General features: G+C 37.4%; 2 protein-coding genes across 2 annotated transcripts; one reads left to right on the top strand and one right to left on the bottom strand.

Annotated features, from left to right (window-relative positions):
• Window positions 1-879: 879 nt before the first annotated feature.
• Window positions 880-1,297, bottom strand: GCK72_013021 (uncharacterized protein; the record flags this gene model as incomplete). The annotated part of the gene is made up of 2 exons (XM_053729583.1): window positions 880-1,146; window positions 1,208-1,297. 2 exons carry the CDS (start codon window positions 1,295-1,297, stop codon window positions 880-882), a joined length of 357 nt encoding a protein of 118 aa, XP_053584355.1.
• Window positions 1,298-20,708: 19,411 nt separating this feature from the next.
• On the top strand, window positions 20,709-24,774 carry GCK72_013020 (uncharacterized protein; the record flags this gene model as incomplete). Its single annotated transcript, XM_003092618.2, has 5 exons — window positions 20,709-20,862; window positions 20,910-21,102; window positions 21,156-21,325; window positions 24,244-24,451; window positions 24,507-24,774. 5 exons carry the CDS (start codon window positions 20,709-20,711, stop codon window positions 24,772-24,774), a joined length of 993 nt encoding a protein of 330 aa, XP_003092666.2.
• Between the last annotated feature and the right edge of the window lie 290 nt (window positions 24,775-25,064).

Genomic DNA, 25,064 nt, shown 5'->3' with positions numbered 1-25,064 from the left:
GCCTAGCGATAGCGGTGCGAAATTCAAAATTCGTTATCCGCTAAAACAACTTTAACCTCGCCTTTTCTGAAGAATTTTTACTAGATAAAACAGAAAAGTTGAAAAAACTAAATGTTTACTTTTTCCATGAAACAGACGATTGTAATGTTGAAAATAAATAAATATTCATTCTTCAATACATTGATTTGTACAAACTTTTGGATTCACGACTTTAGAATTTTTTCAGGTACCTGAGGCCAAGATTTGGAAAGGCGTTTATTCGTAAAATGTGATTTTTTCGATGTCGGAAAACAACAGGCTCAAAAAGAAAATTAGTTTTTCCTACAGTTCAGGTTAATGCAAGTCAGACTCGCATCGTTTCTCGACGGAATCAAAATCTACGCAAAATTTCGATCTAGACCGACTTAGAAATTAAAAAATCCGTATTGTAGAACTTTAGATATTTGATGTTTTATCTTGAAATATGCTGAAAATCCTTCAAAAAATTCTCTTGAATTTTAAAAAATCACGTCAAAATTATATTTTCCTATTATCAGCGTCACATTTGTGTTCATTTAGTTCAGTGGATAACACGCTGGGTTCTGAATCAAAAGGTTTCTACTTCGAACTTTCCCAATTTTTGCAAAAATTTGATGTATTGAACGTGAAAACAGAATGTTTTTTGCGTGGTCAGCAAAACGAAAGAATTCCCCAAGAGAAATTCAGTAGAAACCTTGGGTTACAAAATGGCCTGTAACTTTGGAGAGAGTGAATATTTTCGGGAAAATTTTTGGGAATGTACTTCCATTCACCTGAAGAACAGGTCAAGATAAAAATTTTAATGGAAAATTGAGTTTGAAAAAAATGTTGCGGTCTCTAAGTATTATTCCATTTTTTCCCTCAAATTGCAATGTTCACCATATAAGCTTCTTTGAGGGTTTGAGCAATTTGATCAAATTGCTTGAATGATTCAGCCACTTCTTCTTGCAGCTGAACTCTCATCACCCTTTTAGCCTGGTGATCCCCGGCGTCTCCTTCATCGATCTCCTGGGTTAGTTGGTCGATGAGTTTGAATTTCTCCCGGATTTCCATTTCCTTCACTCTGAGATTTTCCGCAAGCTCGTTGAAAACCGATCGCTTAAATTGGACAGGTGGTGGTGGATTTGGCTGGAAATTAGTTTTACTTTCTCAAACACACTGAAAGCATAGTCAAGTTGATCGCATTGACATGGTTGATGAGTTGAGAAACGGAAAGAGCATCTTCTTCTACAGTAGGAGATGGAGAGGAATCACAAAAATTATCATTGCTGTTGTCCATTTCGAAAAATATGAAAACAGTGACACGACTGGAAAAGAGAAAAGAAAAAGAGAGGAATGGGAGGGAAGGAACGATAAAACGATATGTATATGAGGTGGAGGGAGCCTCGTTTTTTATAGTTTCTCAGCAAACAAAACCATAAAAATCGATTTGTGATCTGTTTCTCAGAAAGAATTTGATGGGAATGTTATGTGAGGTTCTCTTATGCAGCCTTAAAGATTTAAAAGGAGGAACAAATTGAGTCATTTAGTATGTTTCACGTCAAACTGAAACAGTCTAATATTTATAGGGAATTTCCTATTATTTCAATATTTCGAGACTCATCTGATGGGGTTATGCTTTTCACTAAGAAGACTGTTATTTCTAAACAACACAATGACTCTGTTCTGAAACAAGATAAAAATCAGAACAACTAATTAGAACAACTTCAGATTACTCAGCAGAGTTGCATGGAATTCCGACTTCCGACTTCTGACTTGCGGGCGTTTTTTCACTTCCGACTTCCGAGTTCCGACTTCCGGATAAGGAAAATCGCTTCCGACTTCCGGATAAGAAATTTTCACTTCCATGCAACTCTGGTACTCAGCCTGTCTTTTTCCTAATGTTTTCCGGCTCTAATTCCTCTTTTTCATAACGATTTAGCTTATTCACCCACTAGTCTGGTATCTCTGAACATCACTATGACTCTATTCTGAAACAAGATAAAAATCAGAAAAACTATTTAGTACAACTCTAGATTACATTACTCAACCTGTCTTAGTCCTGATGGTTTCCGACTCTTATTCTTCCTTTTCATAACGATTTTGTTTATCTCTTATCTCTGACCCTCCAACTAGGTGCTCCTCCTTCTCTCTCTCTCTCTCTCTCTCTCTCTCTCTCTCTCTCTCTCTCTCTCTCTTTCTCTCCTCACTTTCCCAACATTACCATTTCTCACTCACCAACGAACACTTTTTCCCACCACATCTTTTCTCGATCACTTTTTTCTGTTTTTTGATTATGCAGCTTGTCCAGAGGGAATCGATACAGTTGTTGTTGAAATGTTGTTCTGTTCCATAAAATCCGTTTATTTTTCGTTGCCTTCTAAATGCATTCAGTTGAATGCATACTTGCAAACCGGGCCGAAACGGGCCGACACGGGCCGGGGCGTAACTCGCTTCAAACTCAATATTATGAGCTCAAAAATATATCAAAATGTAGATCTCCACGAGTTCTATGTCCGTAACCCACTACGGGCCGGATGGCTATTTGTTATTGTGCCGCGGGCCGGGAAAAAGTGCCAAAAAACGCGAAAATGGCCAAAAAAACCATTCTAGCCCGGCCCGCGGCACATTAACGAGTAGCCATCCGGCCCGCAGTGGGTCACGGACATAGAACTCGTTGAGATCTACACTTTGGTATATTTTTGAGCTCATAATATTGAGTTTGAAGCGAGTTACGCCCCGGCCCGTGTCGGCCCGTTTCGGCCCGGTTTGCAAGTATGGTTGAATGCGGTGTATTCGTTGGGGAAACAGGATATTCCATTTCAAAAGCCAAAATCTCATAAATACAGTTGTGTATTCACTTAATCGTTTTGGAGCTGTTCTTCTCCGCTGAATTTTGTTTTTTCGGAATAGCCCAGTGCAGTCAAATTGTTGCCAAAAAAGTTGAACAAAGAAAATAGATTTTTGAAACTGAAAATTTTTTGCATTTAAACTGTTTCGATTCTTCTTGATAATTTTCAGTCGTGATAAATTTACCAGTCGGTAAACAGAAACCAGAATAAAAAAAAACCGGAATTATAATAATTGAAATTTTCAGCGGAAGGCGGAAGCCCTCTATGTTAGTCGATTTGCAATTCCTTTGTCAACCTGAACTGTCTTCCTTCAGTTTTACAGAACTTCTCCTCACATTTTCCATTTTGAATCCACATTCCCTTCTCTGTAAAGCATGTTTCCCATTTTTCTAATTGCTTCGTGTTCTAGAAAAATCGTTTCAATGGCTTTGACTCATGTCGTTGACAGTGATTTCCGGAGGAGGCTCTCCCCTCTATTCCACGGTTTCTGAACACTTATAAAACTGGATAGATTTTTACTAGAACTCGTTGAACAGCATTGACATTTCATTAAAAAAACACTCGTTTCCCTTAGATACTTCTTCCACCGATAAACTGTTGTAATTTTTGATAGCTAGAAACAATACATACACAGCTGAAACCTGAATGAAATTATTGCTTCACACACTCATTTTTTTCGAAAAATTACTGTTTTGGACTCTAGACATTCTTTGCTTTTCCGGTAGTCAATAGTTAATAAACGAAAAAAGTTACAGTTGAATTTGTAATACGTTGAGCAATAGAAACTAGGTTCTAGTCATCTCGTTTTTCTTTATTTCCTTTGTTTTTCATAGTTTTTTTACATTTCCCTATTCTTGTCAAAATGAATATATTTTCCTGCTATCACTATCACTCCCTTCAGAAACAGTAGTTACAACTCACAACTGAATTTGATTCTCTTACTCACTCACTTGGCTCCAACCGTTTTTCATTTTCTCACCATTGAAACGATTTTTCTAGAATATGAAGAATTCAGAAGAATGGGAAACACGTTTTAGCAGAAAGTCGAGCTCAGGGAACATCATCACCCGAGTTGATTCCACCGGTATCATTATTTGGTTAGGTATAGATGCACGCAGTGGACTCAGGTTCCGACTTAACCTTCGCCCTCCCGAAAATTTAACACCACAGGATTCCTCCAACTTTGTCATAACCGTCGGGTGTTGGCACACCACTGACTATGACGGAGTACCCCGCCAGGAGCCTCACGGCCTACGACATTACCTTCGGGTTTGACCCCTCCAGCACCGGTCGGCATTCAACCTGCCACTCGTGTGTTCTTCCGGCCAGAGCTCTCTATTCAATCTTATTAAATTCTATTTTGTTTTCATTTTCTTTTATTTTCATGGTTTTTTTTCTAATATTTCCCGATTGTGATTTATCCGTAGTTAGTAGTTGTCTATATGAATATACATACTTTCCTGCTATCACTATCCCTCCCTTCAGAAACAGTAGACAAAATTCAGAATTTGATTCTCTTACTCACTGTTCCTCATTGTGCTCAATATTTAACTCATCTCACTTTTCGTAGTTTCTCCAACGGTTTTTCGCTTCATTACCATTTCTCTCTCACCAACGAACACTTTCTTGCCACTGCAGCTACCTCCTTTTGCTACATTCCCCCCTTTTTCCAATCACATCTATTCATGCTAAGTTAGCCAGTAAGAACACAAAATTGTACCAAATGCCACAAGTGCGTGTAATATTTTTCATCAAAACAACTTAGGGTACTGTAGACAAATTGAAAAAGAAAAAAATGTAGACCTATAAAATAACATGTCCGTTTCGTTAACTTCATATATGTAGTTTTTAACGTCTCTGATTACTAATTCGTAAGACATTGACGTTCTACTGTATCCTTGATTACTCTTTTCCAGTGATACTTAGTGAATGTGATAGTAGCACATTATCATATTCGCTTCTAATCTAATTTCCACCGTATTTACAGCTCCCTTCGTCTCTCCTTATCTCTTTATTCACTTCACATCCCTCTTCCCATTCTATTTGCCATCATAAGTCACAGCCGCTCACTGTCTTTTTTCCACGTTTCTTTTATATTTCATTGCAAAAATCGTCTGATTCATTCATATGGTTTTTAGTCTGAATATCACATTCTGCTGTGACGTTGTACAATACTTGTAGGAAACAGTAACAAATCCAAAACTCCATAAAGTATGTGGGTTTCGTTTCACGTCCCAATGCATAACTTCGAGATTCACTGTCTGTTTCATGATCTTGGAAACTCGGTAAGATTTATTTTTGATTCCGGTCATTGTCCCTCTCTCTATCTTACCTCGATTTGCAACAATTTTAAGATTTACAACAAATTTGAAACAGAAAAATTTAATCAGTGACAAGTAATTTCTCAGTTTCGCCAAATCTCCTTCATGTTGAGATTGATAATGCATGTAGTCCATGCCGTTCACCGTGCGCACTGCTCCCATCTTCTTTCTCATCTTTCCGTTCGTTTTACACCACTCTACTCATCCCCCTTTCAATTGTATTTGTCATCATAACTCTCTGTTCTCCGCTATCTGTTTTTCCACGTTTTATTTTTATCGATTTTCTACTGTTTCCCTTCACAAGTTTATTAGCGTTTCATTAGAATAAACATTATTGCGCAATTGCTATCACGATTCGTTCTTTTCCAAATTGTGCGTTTTCTAGAAAAATCTTAAAAATAGTAACAAAGTTTTTCATGTTAAATTTGTAAAATAGATTTCAATACCGTTTGCGATCTTTCTTGACATTTCTGAAACCGAAACCGTTCGATTCGTTTTTCCGAATATGTTCCCGTTTCTACGAAGCGGTTTTTCGAAGGATACGTTCATGTTTCATTGGCGTCAGCATTTTGTATCTTCGAAATTCGGCTTCTGAATTCTCACACCGAAAACGATAGATTTTACCGGGATATAATTATTTTCATAGAAAAAATATCCGTTTCAGAATGTTGTATTCTTTTCACTACTGTAAACAATGTATTCATACCATCAGTGTATAGAAAATCGTGTTGTTCCACAGCATGAAATATTTGCAGTCCTAATCACACTTTTAGTGAAAGCCAGTATAAATAATGTTTCACCTATTTATCTTAAATTACCTCAATTATGTACATATATTTCTTTACTGGTGACGTCTTAAAGTTTGGAATACTGCCAGGTTTCCAGTAATTTCTGTTCAGTCTGCTTGTCCTTTTTGCCTGTTTCACACATTTTTTTTCTCTCTACTGTTTTGTAGTTTTTTGTACCCTAGATTTTTGATATTCCTCCCGATTAGTCACCATTCTTATACTTCTCTTCCAACTTCTTACTGCTAAACCTGCTCGCTTCTTTGCTGCGACCCATCCCGACGCACCGTCTAAAAACTGTCTATCTTTGTGAATCCCTGTTTCATATCGTGTAACTAACTTCCTATATTCATCCCTACTCCAATTCTTTCATCATACTGACGGTCTCTTTATCTCTAACTCTCCAACTGTCTCTATCATTGGTGTCTCCGTCCCCCTCTTCTCACGTTCCCAACATTACCATTTCTCCCTCACAAACGAGCAATTTCTTGCTGCAGCTCCCCTCTTTTGCTATATTGCCCCTTTCTTGATCACTTTTTTGATTTTATAGGAACAGGTCGAATCAATAAATAGTATAATTAATATCAACATTGTTAAAATTAATGTTTCTGTTTCTCTATCTTATTTTTTGTTAGAATGAGCTTTAACTGATAATGGAAAAAAGTCCTAAGTTTTTAATCATATTCCATTCTTTTCCGTGAAGTCCATGAGGTTTTTGTCTTTGATTTTGATTCGATGTTATCATTGTTTTTATTCCTAACATTTTAAATTTTATTGTAATCAGTTCGTACACAATTTTTGGAACATTCTTATACATGAACTTCTGAAAATATCACGTCACGAAGATACCGTCTGTCGTAGACCAGTTGTGAGTCGAATTAGTTATTCCATTTTTCAGTTTCTTACTTCCACATGTACCACCTTCACTGTGCGTACATCTCCTTTCTCCTCTTTTCATCTCTCTGTTTGTTTCATACTCGCATCCATTCCCTCTTCATTCTGTTTACCATCACAACTTTCAGCCTCTACTATTATAACTATGACTCACGTAATTGGTGTCGACTCATTCTTCTGAAACTGAAACAATAAAAATCATATTCCCGTTTCAGAAAAAAAGATCTATTCCGGAAGTAACTTCGATTTTAATGGACTTCCTATATTTTCTGATTTTTTATGTATCTCAGGTTTTTTTTATGTCTCTTACATCAGGTACTTTTATTATTTACTGTTTTTAATGATTTTCAAAAACAGTATCAATACGGAAGCCGGAATAGTAGGGCGTTTTAGACACCTATTTCCTTTTGAACGACTGAATCTCAGATCGTGTTCCCATTTTAAAAGTTAAAAATTCCAGATCTTCTTCTTCCGGTCGGTTTCATAACCCGAATGATCCGATGACTCATATGAAAAAATTAGTCTCTACTCTTTTACAATTGTTTTCCGACACTTCTGAAACTGAAATTTATTGAATTTACCAGAATTCATTATAGAATCATAAAATTTCCGTTTCAGAACGTTATTTTTCTTTCCTAAACGGTGGAATCTTCCTCGTCATCTTCGAACACCTTCCCATATGCCGACAATTTTTTTTCTGTTCATTGTCGTGTGGAGATCTGAAGCTGAAGGGATCGTAAAGAGTCTGATCTATGAAATTTTAAAGGAATCAATATTATCAAATGGAAATTCTGAAATGGCTTGACTGCATCTATTTATTTAGAACCACAAACTAAATTTTTGCGATATATTCAATAACCGATTGAATCAAATTTGGTACTGTTACGATATTTCATTGATACAGTAAAAAACAGCACAACTCGCAAGTTGCATTTTTTAACCATACCTGCAACGGGCCGGGCCAATATTTTGCAACCTTAAACCCATCTTAAATTCCTCCAGATTCTATGGTACTTCTCACTTCACTTATTTTTTACACTCCCATTCAACATTTTCCTTTGTTTAGTCACCATTTATACAATTTTTCCTTTGTTTTCCTGTTACACAAAATTTTTTCAATGATCTCGCTATTCCTATGTATTGTCAAAGACGAAATCTATGCGTAAACCAGCTGGTAGTTCGAATAGCAATCTCATTTTACCTTTCCTCGCATCCACGTGCATTACCGTCGCCGTGTATCCAGCTCCCCTCTCCTCTTTTCATTTCTCCGTTCGTTTCACGCCACTCTATTCATTGCATACATGCACCTCCCCATTCCATTTGTCATCATAATTCTCCGCTCTCCACTATCTTTTCTTCAATCTTCATTTCACCAAAAATTTCCAAAATCTTCTGATTCATTCATATTGTTTATTTGTTATGTACTGCATACGAAACTGCTTCTTTGATCTGGTCGTCTTCATCTTTTCTTACGTTTCCTGTTAACCATCTGGTAATTAGAATCGTTATCCGATGTTCTTCTGACACCCACGTGCACCATTGTCACTGTGAGTACAGCTCCCTCTCCCCAATTATATCTGTCATCATAATTCTAATCTCCGCTATCTGTTTTTTCCACGTTTTATCTTCATTCCACTTTAAAAATCTTCTGATTCATTCGTGTTGTTTACTTGTTATCTGCTCACCAAATTCTGATAATAATATATTGATTCCGCATTTGTGGAGGCGGGGCTTTAATGCGGTCGGAGACAACCCCGCTCCGGAAAAATCTTCCCAATCAAAGTGTATAAAATGACGGCAAAGTGTGAGATAAGCGATGTAACGAACAGAACACAGTTTAAAGACAACCCATTTATTTACGAAAGATTAGTTAGTATAATTTAATATTTGGATAAGCGTCCTGCTGGATGTGCCGCGGGTCGAAAGGTAGACGAATGAGCGGTCACAACCGCGGATCGCTAGAAAATGGCATAAAGGGCCTAAAAAGGGCGGTTATTCACTCTCCGAATGCGTCAGTAGCGCATAAAATAGGCTAAAATAGTCCGGAAAGATGATAGGATCTATTTTGCCGACACTTTCACACTCGTCACGCTACCGGACGACCGGAGGAGGCAACAACAACTCGTCGGCTAGACTGAGCAATGAGGACGCGCGGCGGCCGCTACGCGACCGCTCGCGGCTGAGTGGAGCGCGTTTACTGACACAATGGGTTTTAGGGCGGTAATTCAAATTATAATTAATTGAATATTCCTGATAAAAGGTGATTTAAAGAGATAAATAATAAGGTGAATTAACAGATTGGAATAAGAGATTATTAAGGCGATGATGGTCCTAGTTTTGCGGGGAAAACTACATGAGGGCCATCATCCAGCCTTTAAGTTGTCGACGGATTTGCCTTCGGGGAAATAGTTGACAACACTCCCGGGGGGAGGGTGCCAGCGGGCGCAAGGACATTAGTGAGATGGACGTAATAAAATGGGCAGCTCTTTAAGTTTTCGAGATAGAAATGTTCTAACTCAGCCCGTTGGTAACTCCGTTATATCTTCATCCGCGGCCTCTGCCGGAACGACCTTGATGGTCTTGTAGGGTATTCCCGTTTGTTGATCTCTTTTCCAAGATGTTAAAATCATCTGTGTCACCAGATATTATATTATTCTCTGTATGATCGGAATTTTTGGTTCAGTGGTATTATTTGAGTTATTTACATTAAAATTTGGATTTGAATAATTTTCACATTCAGCAATGTCAAGTCTTTTGGTAAGAATAGCTCTGGGACGTATTTCATGTCTAGATTGAACAGAACCGCGGGTGCTGGTAGCTCTTGGACTGGAGTCCTGTGCATCCTCTATCTCTTCCTCTGTCGCGATATTAGGGCGGTTCAGTGGATTTAATTCAAGAGGAAGCAACTGAGAGACTGCACGAGAGTATAATTCGCCTCTGCGCTTTACAATCGCGGATCGAATTTGTCCGTCGCGTTTTGGTTTTTCAACATGAGTGATTATTCCCAATGACTATTTGTGACTTTTTAGACGTTGTCTAGTCTTCTGGCATTTGCCCATTACTGTCATATGTTTTGTGAGCGGTAGTTTTTGCAAGTGGAAACCGCGGGTGTCTGAGAATTGTCTCACTGGCTTCATGTGGAAGCAATGGAGATGCAATCCTTCTGTGTAACACGGTGTATTCCATCTGCGCCAGTGTTGTGCTCGATGACAGTAGGGAAGGTGTAGCCGTGATAATATACAATCAGTCTTTGCAATGCTCGGTGATAATGAGCAATCTCGCTATCTTTGCTAGGCGAAGCTAGTCGAGATTTTGGAACTGTTTCATCACTTGGCTTTCCCAAGACTAGGATTTTATTTTGCTGAATGTGTTCAGAGTTTTTGTGATAATTTTAGTGAGTATTTAAGAGAATTTGTTGTTGCATATGATCCTTTCCTCGTATTAGTAGCGTTCAGAACCATGACAGTTTTGTCGTTTTTGTGGTGAAACTGCGGGTCGAGGGACAATGGGTTTTTCGGCGAGTATAGTCACAATCGTTTTGGTGTCTGGATCGATGATCTCAGAATGAACCAAATATCTGGCTCAATTGGACAGGTGACTTTTCTTGCAATCGTGTATGGTCATGCGGAGGATCTGTCTGGATAGTATAGACAAAATCACATGCTAATTCCATAGAACGAGTACCGCGTTTGGAAATTTTCCAGGTGTCATATTTTGACGGGTGGATCGCAACATCTCTTTGGGATGGGTGTCTTTTTCTTTATTGAAAATAATTTTAGTAAATTTTATTAAAAAGTTTTGTGCCTTTCTTCAGTGTGATTACCATATTGACCGATCTCTTGCAGCACTGCTGCTGGACGTGACTTGTTGCCGTTATATGTAAGAAAACTTTTTGTTCTTTTGTTCTTGTGTTTGACAACTGTGATGAACTTATGTAAGAAATCCACTGTGGATTTTCTGCAACTGTCATCAAATGTACAGGGATCTTTAGAACTCAGGTTTTGCAATCATTGAATTGGCAATTTTGTAAGTCAGTTCTGTCAGGGCATCTTCCGGATCACTACTGTTCAATTGCAGTTCGATATTCATCTGACAACCGCGGATCGATAACCGTCTGCCCTAGGGCGTGGAATCGTAGTAGCGAGTTTTTCGGATAAGATTACCTCTGCTTGGATCTTTGGGTCCATTAGAGCTGGTGATCCTACAATCACTATGGATTGTGGATTTTTGGAATCTTGAAGATTATTTTGTAAGGTATGAATATTTGTTTTTCGAATGTGGCGAATCTGAATCATTGGGCTGACAGTCATGTTCGTTTCAAGATCAGGTGTAAGCAACCATTTGCGTATGAATCCAGAATGATGAACAGAAAAGCTCCTGAGTCCATAAGACCAAGAAGTGGTTGGCCTTCTGTTGGTTCCAGATAAAGGAATTTGAGGCGTTACGTGTCATTCGGAACTAATGTTGCATAAACATAACGGTTTGATCTGTTTAGAAACTCAGTGAACAGCTGCATAGCCAATTCTTCTTTATCACCGTCTTCGGTATAGTTAGTTTTAAAAGAGATTTTCATATTATGAGTTATTTTTAGGATTTGTAGCAGATACAACCGCGGATCGTGAACAATGTTCTGCAGATCTGGCGGTTCGAACTGGGTTCGAAAAGTGTCACTTTGTGAAACATGGTTACTGTAACAAATGGATGAAGCATAGAAGCAAGTATCAGTAAAAGATATGGATTTCAAGTCAGCTTGTGACGCACCGTTTTGGTACATTTGACTCTGTCATGATACTTTTACTTCGATTTTTTAGCTTTGGCGGAACGATATACGTTGCCACTGGCTGAGCTTCCTTTAGACAGTTCTCTTTGTTTCTGTAGTACTCTTTATTCGAGCAGTTTTTTGTATGAAGCATATCACTACAATATCCATAACTTTGGTTTGAGTCACTGATCTCTTTGAGCTTTTTGGAAAAGTCCCTGCATAATTTCTGCGTTTAGATTAAGATCTTGATGAAGCTTTGATCTTTGGCTACGAGATCTCTGACGGCAGGTACGCTCTGTTGTGTGCTCTAGATCTCATTGACTGATGTTGTTGATTTTATATGAATTTGCGCATCTAGGTGCTGTTCCATATCTTGGCCCATTTGGGTCATGTTTGAAGAATGTGTATCTCAACATTTGAGGTAGCATTCTTTACCTCTTTCAAATCAAGAGTATGTAAAGCGTTAGGTGTTTCGGTGGAAATTGATTTAATACTTGGGTAACTGATAATGACTGCTGAGCTTTGGGGAGTTTGTACTGTTGTGACAGTGGTTTCCCTCTCCGCGGATCGTACACGCGTGGTGAGAGTTGACTTGATAATGTCCGCAACCGCGGATTGATCATAAGCACTTTCGTTTTGAAGTGACTCTCTGTATGGAGCGTCTTTATGAGCAAGTCTTCTCAAGTTACTTCGTTTCAAGTAGGTTTTTGGTCTTTTAGAGATATGAGTCGAAGACCTCGATCTTATTGTCCACTACCTTCAATTGGAAGATGTGATGTGGTATTTCGTGGAGTCTCTTGCTCAATATCATGTGTATAATTTTGTGGGATCTTCTCAGAGCATCAGGATAGCCGCGGCATCAATATTGTGCACTTTTGGCGTTTCCAGGTGACTTTCAGATCACCAATTTGTTTGGATCGACAATCGTAGTTGTTATATATTTTGATTGTTATGTCGAATGAGTTTTGGTTCGCAAACGAGGTTCTTCTCATTCCGTTGGAAGAGATTGAGCCTGGGGACTTTCATGCGAAGTTGTTTTTGGTTTATAACCATACTGCACAGTGCCCAAGTGTGGGGAAAGAAAGTGTGTTATCTTTCTGAATTACATCTAATCGTGTTTCCACGATTCCGAGTATTGTCCGCGAGGAATGTAACTCATACTGAACAGATCAGTGTTGTTGTAAAAATGTTTTTCTTCACCTGTCGGCGCTTAGGTCTGGTATCCCAGACCCGCTACTTATTAAATCAGGCTCAGAGTGGTTCTTCACCCGTCGGCGCTTAGATCTGGATTTTCAGATCCGCTACTTATTAAATCGGGTTTAGAGGGGTTCTTCGCCCGTCGGCGCTTAGATCTGGAGTTTCAGATCCGCTACTTATTAAATCGGGTTCAGAGGGGTTCTTCACCCGTCGGCGCTTAGATCTGGTATTCCAGATCCGCTACTTATTAAATCGGGTTCAGAGTGTTTTGTGTTGATTTGACACCGGAAAGCTATGAAAACGCCAACCTATCGGCTGTTTTGACCGTGTTGTATCTCTCTATAGTGCGACATTTGATGATCTTTGTTTTCATACCCGCGGGTGTCAACCGCGGATTTGATTTTGCAAATTATCGCTACCAACTTCCTGCTTTTACCATGTCTACGCGTATCAGATTAATTACTTCTGATACAGACAACCTTCTTCTTCCACAGTCTGTAACTGCCACTTGCAGACATTCTGTCTTTCATCAAAGTCATGTACATAGACTGGTAAAGCAATTGGTTGGGTCTTTTGGGAGTTGACGGCTCTCTAGGATACTATAGTGTCCTGAATATTCCGCGGCTTTGTCTGCCGACAGTGCCATAGTTCAAAGAATCCATGTATCATGTAAATTAACAAGGTCTTGTGTCTCGAAGCTTTTGGCAATTGTCGCTCCTTCGCCATTTGTTGCGAAGTCGTGACGATGACTTTATGCCATTTTTTGAAGCTTCTCGACGGTTTGGTCTTATGATCCTTCAGAAACAGTGGTTTCCGCGGATCTCGTTGTCTTAAAATCTTTCAGAAACTGTGGTTTCTGTCTGATTTTGATGTATTTTTTATGTAGATGATGTTATTTTCTACATGGTTTTGTTTGAGACATTAGCTCGTAATCTGTCGATATGTTGTTGACATTATCGATTTTTCATGTGAGCGGTGTCTCTTTTGTTCTCGAGCATCAGAGTTAATGACTCTTCTGCTTTGGAGCGTGGATCTGTGGAGATTCTGGAGGTTCAGATGTTTCGCTCCTCTCGTGTGAATCTCAAAGTTGTAATTTGTATTTTTTGCGCGCAAATCTGCGGCTTATTGGAAAGTTAGTGTGGGTGTATGATCCCCATTTCTCTCTGAGAGCTCATAGACTTCTCAAGTTATAGTGTGATTGCTGCTGGCTCTGTTGTTTTTGTCAAGATGTCCCATCAATCCCGTTTTCCGTGAGGCGTATCTACTATAAGATATGCGGAGTGTAGTGTATTAGGCGGATATGGGAGTATGTTTGACAACGATTGCTTTATTAGAAGGGACTCGTCCTTTACTTAACAAAGGTAATGATTCCCTTTCGGGTACAGAGTTAGCATTCTCACGAAGAAGATAACAAGGTAAAACAGAAAAAGAAAAACAATTTTTAATTGATCAGCCATTGGTAGAGAGGGCATCTATTCAACCGCGGATTGGTGTTACTTCGTGTGAAGTGTGCTCGACGTAGTGGCGGAGCTGTACCGGGTGTTTGGATGCGGCTAAAAATCAATAATTGTCATCTGATTTGTTAGATATTGTATACCTTGAATCATTTGAATGGAAGCTACAGTGCAACCGCGGATCGTGTGTGACTGGTGTTGGGACTAGGCTGGTCTTGGCTTCTGGAGCCATCAGTTTGTCCATAAGTTCACAATATCCGGTTGTTGACTGATCGTAGAGCATTGGCTCGTTTCTGGAAAAATACAATTTTATTTCCTTTGTCTGGTTCTCTGCTAATATTTTACCTTTATGCCAGCTGATGGGCTGATCAGGCAGTGGGTGGAGAGTTGAGGCAGCCGCGGGTCGATCTATTGTGGCATCAAAGCCTTTCGAATCGATCGGATTCCGTCTGGCGTCTTCTGCTTCAGAAGTAGTGCCTTTTGCTGCACGTTGACCACTGCTGGAAAGATATTGGTTTAAGAGTTTGATAATTCTCTTTGTGTTTTACTACCTGGACCGACCTTCAAAATCTTTGAGATAATGAGGTTTCCGCGGCTCGCACTGATGAATCCATCTGTAGCGATGATGGAGACGGAATCGAGTAAATTTCGATCCGCGGCTTCTGACGATTCGATGGGGAATCGTGTAGCATCTCGTTGCCACATCAGCGGGTTGCGAAGCTGTAAATAGCCTTTTATAGTAATAGTATACACTTTTTATAGAGAATTGTATCCCTTTCTGGTATATTTAGCAGATTTATCTATTTTTCAGTATATTTCGGCTCAAACTGTATTGATTTGTCAAAAATTCTGACATTTCCGCTAGAAAGTGAGATATATTGGCTAATACTGTGAAGTATTTGCGGGAATCTCGTTTTTTCTTTTGGATTTCATTAGGAATCGACGAAATTTATCGATTTTTGGCTCGAATTACTGATTTTTGAGATATTTTCAGCGGAAATTCGTTGTTTTTCGTCAAAACGTTGATGGTTTTTAGCCAAAAGCTCATATTTGACGTTTTTAACCTGCAGAGAGTAGGAGTGATACAGAATTTGTGCATTCTGATGCAATTTTTAGCCGTGAATCAGAATATTTTCAGTGGAAAATATCGATTTTTGGCAATTTTTTGTCGGATTTCTCGAAATTTCTCTTATTTTTTGGGTTATTTTTTGATATTTATGTGAAAAAACACTTACTGGACTGATCGAAATTGTACGTGCCGCGGGTCTCTTGCTCTTGGAGCTGTCAGACAACTGGAACGAGGAGTTTTCCTGCGGTTCGGCACGATTTGGATTCGATGATTCGTCCATTTTTGCTGAAATTAATTCAGAATTATTTTATATTTGTCATTTTTCAAGAAATCTCACGAAAAGTTAACGACATGACGGAAACAAAAAATATTTTAGGCCGAGCGCGAAATTATTTAATTTCGGTTGCGCGTAAGCTCATGTGTATCATGGTACTCATTGACACGCGCATTGCGTACAATGACACGCGCACTGCGTACCGTAGTCCGATTTAACCATTAATTAGGTGTCAATTTACGGAGACTCAAGAATGAGAGATTTTGAGCATTCCGATGACGGGATTTGCTCTTTTTATGAAAATTTGGTTTGAAAAATCGCTCTTCGCACAAAAAATGTGACTGATTGAGGCAATTTTATTGATTTACGCAATAACGAATAATACACAACAAGTTTTTCTGTATGTCTGTTTGTCGATAATTCCAGCAACTTCAGTAATGAACAATTTGCGATGTCTGTTTGAAAGATCTAAATTACTCTAGATTTTTGGAACATTTTGTTATGAAAGCAGATTTCATATCTAAAAATAAGATTAGCGTCGCTTGGTCGCAGTTAACTTTTTCCTTAATTCATTAATTAACTGTTTGAATCAAACTCGGTATTGTCCCGATATTTCATTGATACAGTAGAAAACAGCACAACTCGCAAGTTGCATTTTTTACCATACATGCAACGGGCCGGGCCGAAATTTTGCAAGCCTGTGTATAACCTTAAACTCATCTTAAATTCCTCCAGATTCTATGGTACTTCTCACTTCACTTATTTTTTATACTCCCATCCAACATTTTCCCTTGGTTAGTCACCATTTATACAAATTTTCCTTTGTTTTACTGTTACACAAACTTTTTTCAATGATCTTCCTATTCCTATGTATTGTTAAAGACAAAATCTATGATAGTTCGAATAGCTATCTCATTTTACCTTTTCTCACATCCACGTGCATTACCGTCGCCGTGTATCCAGCTCCCCTCTCCTCTTTCTCATTTCTCCGTTCGTTTCACACCACTCTATTCATTGCATACATGCAACTCCCCTTTCCATTTGTCATCATAACTCTCCGCTCTCCACTATCTTTTCTTCCATCTTCATTTCACCAAAAATTTCCAAAATCTTCTGATTCATTCATATTGTTTATTTGTTATGTACTGCATACGAAAGTGATACTCACTATCTCTTCTGAGGTTTCATGTTAACCAGCTGGTAATTAGAATCGTTATCCGATGTTCTTCTAACACCCACGTGCACCATTGTCACTATGAGTTCAGCTCCCCCTCCCCATTATATTTATCAAACATAAAAGATTCATTAACATAACCGTGCAAGAATATAAAGATCTACGGCCAATTTGAAACAGAAAAATGTTCATCTGTGACAGAAAACTTATCAGTTTCGCCAAGTCTCCTTTATGTTAAGGATTGATAATGTCATCATTGGGCTTTCCAGTTAATTACAGTGCATTCATCTCTCCTCTTTACTTTTCCATCTCTCCGTTCGTTTCACACCACTCCATTCATCGCATCCATCTCCCTCCAAATTATGTTTGTCATCATAACTCTATTCTCCGCTATCTGTTTTTCCACATTTCATAGTCTTTCCACTGTAAAAATCTTCTGTTTCATTTGTGTTGTTTACTTGTTATCTGCTCACCAAATTCTGATAATAATATATTGATTCCGCATTTCACTATTCCACATACATATTATTTCTCAACCGCCTCATTGAAACCGTAGCCAAGGGTGTGAGTCCGTTCAATTTTGCTTGGAAAACGGTCTTTCTTCTGAAACTGACACAATTGAAATTGAAAATATTGCATTTTACCTGAAGTGGTTTGAGAATCTGGAAATTTCCGTTTTTACTATTGTAATGTACAACATCGTTTCGATTCACAAATTGCTCACAATATATTGGCTCGCAATTACTCTGTAATAAAAAACAATATACAACTAGAACAATCTATTCCTCCTAATTGTCTCATTTTTTACTCATTTTTTACCGTTTCAATGAAACTTTTTCCAGCTGCTCGCTTGTCTGCTACGATCCACTGTTTTCTTCATCTCTCCGTTACTTTCACGGCTCTTACTCATCTCGTGCATTCCCCTCCCCATTCTATTTGACACGATAAATCTATACTATTCACTATCTTTTTTGTGGTTAACATTTTTCCACTGTGCAAATCAAAAATCTACTGATTCATTGGCGTTGTTTACTTGCTATCTAACACAAAACTTCAATTGATTCATGCGTTCGGTAGCCTTTTCACTCCACCTTTCCGCGTTTCATTTTTTACAACGTCTCCATTTGTGGGATGAATTTAACGTTATCAACGTTACATTAATCGCCCCACGTGTAGCCAACAAGTGCGTCTAACGGGTGAAAATTGTGAAAATGAAAAAAAAAAAGCGTTCCAGAAAAAGATTATTTACGCAGTTTTTCAATTAATGAATCGTTGTTATCAATGTCACGTTAATTTAGAGATTGATCCAAACATGCAAATTAAAATCCGCTAAAACCATTTTCTAGTTTTCTAGAACATTCTCGAAAACACAGATAAAGCCTATGACTCATGTAAAATTTTGAGTCAGAATCGGTCTCTCTTGCACTTTTACTGGGAGTAGTTTGAAAAAATTGAAACTCCCGTTTTTACTACTTGTAGATCATACATTTATTTAAAAACAGTATACATCACCAGATTTAAAAAAAAAAGCTGTTCCACCCACTCCTCTTATTTTTCTCGAGTCTTTAACCAATGGTTTTCCAATATTCGGGTTTAACTCCGCCTCTTTTACAGAATATTTCGTTCAGTCTGCTTCTTCCTTTCGCCCGTTTCACTAATTCTGTTTCTCTGTTTTACTTTTCTCATTTTGTTCGTATTTTGTCAACAGTATCCCTCTTTCTGGTTAGTCATCATTCATACACTTTTTTTTTCATATTTTGTACTGTTACATCAACATTTTTAAAGTTCCCGCTGCTCATATATTTGATGTAATCCTTTTTTAATCATTTAAGGTATTTATCTTGAACGTGGCTAACCACCATGAAACTCAACACTAAAACCTGTGGCTTTGATATTTTGATATTTTGAGTCAGAATCGGTCTCTCTTGCATTTTTTTACAATGAGTCGTTTGAAAATCTGGAAATTCCACTGCATATTAGGCTCCTAATCAATTTTTATTTAGAAACAGTATACGACTCTAGAATTGAAAAAAATACCTTACACACACTTGTCTAAAATCCACTGAAACTTTTTTTATATTCTTCTAAGACATTCTCGGAAACGCAAGTAAAGCCTGTGACTCATTTAAAGTTTTGAGTTGGAATCGGTGTTTTTTGCATTTTTACAAGGAGTCGTTGGAAATCTGGAAGTTCTCATTTTTACTACATGTAATGAACAAATTACTATATGGAGTCCGTCCGTTTGTTTTTGCTCTACTGCTCTGAAATACTGGCTCCTAATCATACATTTGATTAGAAACAGTATACAACACTAGAATTGAAAAAAAATCTGTTCCACCCACTTGTCTTAAATTTCACTGGTTTAAATACTTGGATAGTTTCTGTCCTTTGGTTTTAAACCTGCCCGTTTTGCTGAAATTTCCGTTCAGTTTGCTTCTTCCTTTCGCCCGTTTCAGTCATTCTATTTTTTTTCTTTTTTTGTTTCTTTTATTGCATTCTATTCCTATCTAACATTATCCCTCCTTCTGGTTAATCATCATTCACACACTTTTTTTGTCTTTATTTGAAAATCTGGAAATTCCACTGCATATTTGGCTCCTAATCATATTTTATATAGAAACAGTATACAACACTAGAATTGAAAAAAAAACATCTGTTCCCCCACTTGTCTTAAATTTCACTAGCTTTAATACTTGGAAAAAGGCTCGTCTTGGTTTGAAACTCCGCCCATATTCCAGAAATTTTAGTTTAGTTTGCTTTTCCCGTTTTCCGTTTCTCTTTTTTACTTTTCTCATTTCTATTTTATTTTGTTAACGTTATCCCTCTTTCTGGTTAGTCATCATTCATACACTTTTTTTTCATCTTCTTTACTGTTACATCAACATTTTTTTAAAGTTTCCGCTGCTCATATTTCTTAAATTTATTATTTTATTTTTTAAAATCCATCATCAACTTGGTCTTAATGCTTTTACTATAATACTTGTAATGAACAAATTATCATATTTCTCTTTAATTAGAACCAGTATTTTTTTTTAAAAATTCAAAAATATTACGGCTATTCCGACTCCTCTTATTTTTCTCTAGACCTTAACCTTGAATGATTTTCCAATATTCGTGATTAACTCCGCCCCCCAATTTTCGTTCAGTTAGCTTGTTCCTTTTTCCTGTTTCACTCAGTCTACCTATTTTTCTTTTATTTCATTGACTCTATTAATCTTTCTGGTTAGTCATCATCAGGCTTGGTCGGAGTCGGAGAATCGGATAATCCGATTCTCCGATTCTCCGACTTTTTTCGGAGAATTTCTCCGACGGATAATTCTCCGACTTTTTTTTTCGGAGAAATTATCCGTCGGATAATTCTCCGACTTTTTTTCTCGGAGAAATTATCCGTCGGATAATTCTCCGACTTTTCATTTCGGAGAAATTCTCCGAAATTCTCCGATTCTCCGAAAATAAAGTCGGAGAATTTCGGAGAATACCGGAGACGACGACGCTCAAAACCCTGTTTTGGTGATATTTCTACTGGTAAACGCTTTTAATCTTGAAAAAACATGTTTTAGAAAGGTGAATTCTGAAAAACGCAACAGAAAATCCGTTTTAGAAGCATTTTTGGGAACATTTTTGGATTCTCCGAAATTATCCGAAATTCTCCGATTCTCCGAGAAAAAAAGTCGGAGAAAATTTCGGATATCCGAATCTCCGACTTTTTTTTTCGGAGAAAAAGTCGGATATCCGATTCTCCGACTTTTTTTTTCGGAGAAAATTTCGATTCTCCGATTCTCCGAAAATTTTTCTCCGACCAAGCCTGGTCATCATTCATACACTTTTTCATATTCTTTAGTGTTACACCAACTTTTTTAAGTTCCCGCTGTTTATATTCCAATCATTTTATTCTCTACAGATATCCATCTTCAACTTGGTCGACCACCATGACACTCAACACCTTCATATTGATCTTTCTCATCATCCCACTGATCTCCTCGTCCTCCTCAATGAACCGCGTCAAATCTCTAAAACTGGAACTCACTAATGAGACAGACAGCCTTCAATGGGAGCTGGATCTCGCTGAAATGGCTGGATATGGTAAATAAATAATCCGGTCTTAATTTTCTCTGATGTGATAATTTCAGCCCTCGAAGCGAACGCGCTCATAAAATTCGAAGTCAACACAACCGAACCCATCACATTCTCCCTCAACAAGTGTATGGATATGATTCTGACCAAAGACCGTCCCTTCCAAACCGTAACCCTCTTCTTCGGTGTTCCATGGCTTCAATATTTCGTCAAGGACTCCACGGAGAAATGTTTGCACGGATATTCTGAGTGAGTCCCTTTTCAGGTAGCCTCCTGTATTTCATTTCTTGGATCTGTTCCAGACTCACTCTCGAAATGCATTTCGGCTCCAAAAACACATCTGGATTCGTCGAATTCTCTGAAGTTGTCTTCGCTCCTTCTCATCTTAAAGAACTTCAGCCATCAATTGTCCCGATTGGAGGTCATGGACAAGTTGTTCAAACCTTCTCGATGGGAACGTTGATCAAGAATGGTAATTTTTCAGCTTTGAAATTTTAGATGTAAAATTGAAAATATTCAGTTTCGTCAAGTTCTGAAGTTTCGAAACTAAAAAAAAGTTCCTGCGAAATTTTTTGATTTACAATTTTTGACCCCGGGACATTTCAAAACTAAACTTTTTTTTGATTTATCTCGGAGTTTTAAAACGTCTCGGTTTCGAAATGTGTTGATCACTACCAAATTTTAGAATCTTTAATAATATCAGACAAACGTTTTAAACATTTTTTTGTTGTTTTTCAAATCAAAATTACACTACAATAAGTCTTGACTTATCAACCTTGAGAACCTTGAGAAAAAAATATTCGGTTTCTGAAGTTTCGATTTTTTTTTTGAAAAAAACGTTATACAGTACCGCTCAATAGGATATGAAGTTTTGGTTTTTTGGCCCTAACTTTTTTCAAATTGGTCGGATTGACCTGAAACTTTGGGAAAACATTTATTGCAGAGTTTTCCTTATATTTAATCAATATTCTAGGTTAAAAATCATTTTTTACAAGTTTTTTGTGAAATTTTAGAAAATCACGAAAATTCGAAAAATAGCATATTTTTATTTCCATGACCGGTGTATTAAAAATAGAGTGTGTAATAAGTGTTTATGTTTAATTTTTAATAGAAAACGACTTGATTCTCATTTTTTGACCACTGGACCACTACTCTTGACTTATTACCCGTGTCTCCCGGGCTGTCAAAGTTTGGCAGTACTAATACATTGAGTTTTATACTTCAAACATCTGTAAAACTTGTATTTTTGTAGAAAACAGTATCGAAGTTTGCAAAGCTATAGAGTCAAACGTGGAAAACATGAATTTAACACTTTTATCTTGATAGAACTCCTAAATTAATTTTTGGGGACCTCCAATTGTCAAATGCTGCATATCTGGTTTCGATGCCAGACTCTTTCCGAAGCGAAATTTTACATTTATTCGGCACTTTTAGTTTTACAACTTATGGAACTTGTTATTTGAAACATTGTCAATATTTTAAGCCAAGTTTCGATAAATAATTGAGTTTTTATAGTACTGTTTCTTTGAAAAGGAACTTCATCATGATCATGTTCTGATAGCATTTTTTGGTCGTCTTATGACTACATGAGACAGTGTGAAAGAGGTCATTTCTACTGTTTTTAATCTTATTTGGGCCCTTTTCTAACGTGAACGATCAAAAACAGCATCAATACGATATGATTTTTGAGTAAAACCAAAAATGTAAAATTTCGACATTTTCGAACAAGTGAGAGTAAGACAACATGGAGTGATCCATCTTATTAATGCAAACGTGTGTATTGAAACTAGGTTCAGAATATTGACAATGTTTCAAATAACAAGTTCCATAAGTTGTAAAACTAAAAGTGCCGAATAAATGTAAAATTTCGCTTCGGAAAGAGTCTGGCATCGAAACCAGATATGCAGTATTTGACAATTAGAGGTCCCCAAAAATTAATTTAGGAGTTCTATCAAGATAAAAGTGTTAAATTCATGTTTTCCACGTTTTACTCTATAGCTTTGCAAACTTCGATACTGTTTTCTACAAAAATACAAGTTTTACAGATGTTTGAAGTATAAAACTCAATGTATTAGTACTGCCAAACTTTGACAGCCCGGGAGACACGGGTAATAAGTCAAGAGTAGTGGTCCAGTGGTCAAAAAATGAGAATCAAGTCGTTTTCTATTAAACATTAAGCATAAACACTTATTACACACTCTATTTTTGATACACCGGTCATGGAAATAAAAATATGCTATTTTTCGAATTTTCGTGATTTTCGAAAATTTCACAAAAAACTTGTAAAAAATGATTTTTAACCTAGAATATTGATTAAATATAAGGAAAACTCTGCAATAAATGTTTTCCCAAAGTTTCAGGTCAATCCGACCAATTTGAAAAAAGTTAGGGCCAAAAAACCAAAACTTCATATCCTATTGAGCGGTACTGTATGTATAAAATAGATAGTGTGTAATTGTTTCCCGAATTATCAAAATACGGAGATGACTATATTTGACCCCGAGACATTTCAAAACTAAACATTTTGAAACCGAAATGTAAAAGAAAACATTTTGACTTACCTTGGAGTTTCAAAACATCTCGGTTTCGAAATGTTTTTATCAATTCCGGACGTTTTAAAATCTCCAATACTTTCAAGAGTAGACTATGAAAAATAGTTTTTTTGTTTTTGATTAAATCAAAAGTTCACTATTCATTTGGGTGTGAAATCATTTGGGTGTAAAAAGGAAAACATTCGGTTTCCTCAATTCCTGAAGTTTCGAAATTTTTTTTTGAAAGACGTTGTATGAATTTTAGAAAAGTTAGAATCTTTAATACTTTCATAAAGTTCCATAAAAAAGTTTCGTATAAAGGAGATTATTATTTTTGACTTTGGGTCGTTTTAAAACTAAACATTTTGAAACCGAAATATTTTTTGTTAAAGTCTTATCTTGGTTCATGGATGTCTGAATTTAAAACATTTGAGTTTCAAAACTTCTCTGTTTCGAGACGTCTTTAATATACCGGAAGTTTTAGAATCTTTAATACTTTGATTGAAAATATTTCTACAGTATGTCTTATCAACTTTAAAATTTTAGGTGTAAAATTGGAAATATTTAGTTTCATCAACTTCTGAAGTTTCGAAAATTTAGTGAAAAAACGTTAACCAAATATCTGGAGTGCGGAATTATTTCCAGAATTATCAAAATACGGAGATGACTATTTTTGAACCCGAGACATTTCAAAACTAAACATTTTTAAACCGAAATATTGTGAAAACATCTCTGTTTCGAAACGTCTTAATCAATTCCAGTAGGTCAGAATCATCAATAATTTTTTCAGAAAACCGTTCTAAACCATTTTTTTTGTTTTTTAAACAGAAATTTCACCACAACAAGTCATATTTTTCAGCCATGTTCCAACGTAACACCACCACCCTCGTCGCCATCTACAACTACACCGATGTCGACCCGATTCTCGTCGGTTTCGGAAAATGTGGTGTCCAGCCGAGCACCTTCGATTTTGTGGGAGGCCGCCCTTTCCTAATTCGTGGGGAGCTTCTCGACCATCTGTACCGTCTCAGCACCTTGTATTGTCACCAGGATCCTTATGAGTACACGTAAGGAGTTCTAACAAAAAACGTGGATGAGATTAATTTTTTTACTCAATTTCAGTCTGGAAGTCTCCATCTCTGCTCCCACTGCCCCTCTCGATGGTGCCATCGCTTTCGAACTCCTTGCCTATCAAACTCCGAATGAAGTTTGGGGATATATCAAGGCGCTGATCACTATTCTTGCGATTATTGTGGCGGTCGCACTCATCAAAATCGCGGTGTCGATGAAAAATGAGCCATTGGAGGACAAAAAAAGCGGCGAGGACAACAACTTGATGGCGAGGGAGCCAGAAACGGAAATGGTCGAGTTCCACAGAATCGAGGAATAGGAAAGAAAAACTTAATTAATTTAATGTGCCATCGGGTCTTTGTATTTTTTGGTATTTTTTTCTTGTGAGATTTCCTGTGAGCTATTTGTCCAGTTTGTTTAGTTCTAACCCAGATCGATAAATTATTTTTGTCATTGCGTAACTGGGGGAGCCAACGACCGCATCGGTGGGTCTCGAAGCGAAATGTGGCATACTGTAGAATGCTAACCGCGTCACAACCGCGTCGCGATGCGGTCCTAGGAATGTGTGTGTGTGTCGGCCAGTTCGCTTGAACCCACCTGGTGGACAGC

This window comes from Caenorhabditis remanei, chromosome IV (assembly GCF_010183535.1).
Source record: "Caenorhabditis remanei strain PX506 chromosome IV, whole genome shotgun sequence".
NCBI classification, from domain to species: domain Eukaryota; kingdom Metazoa; phylum Nematoda; class Chromadorea; order Rhabditida; family Rhabditidae; genus Caenorhabditis; species Caenorhabditis remanei.
Note: the sequence above shows the minus strand (reverse complement) of the source record. Positions and strands in the feature narration are given on the sequence as shown.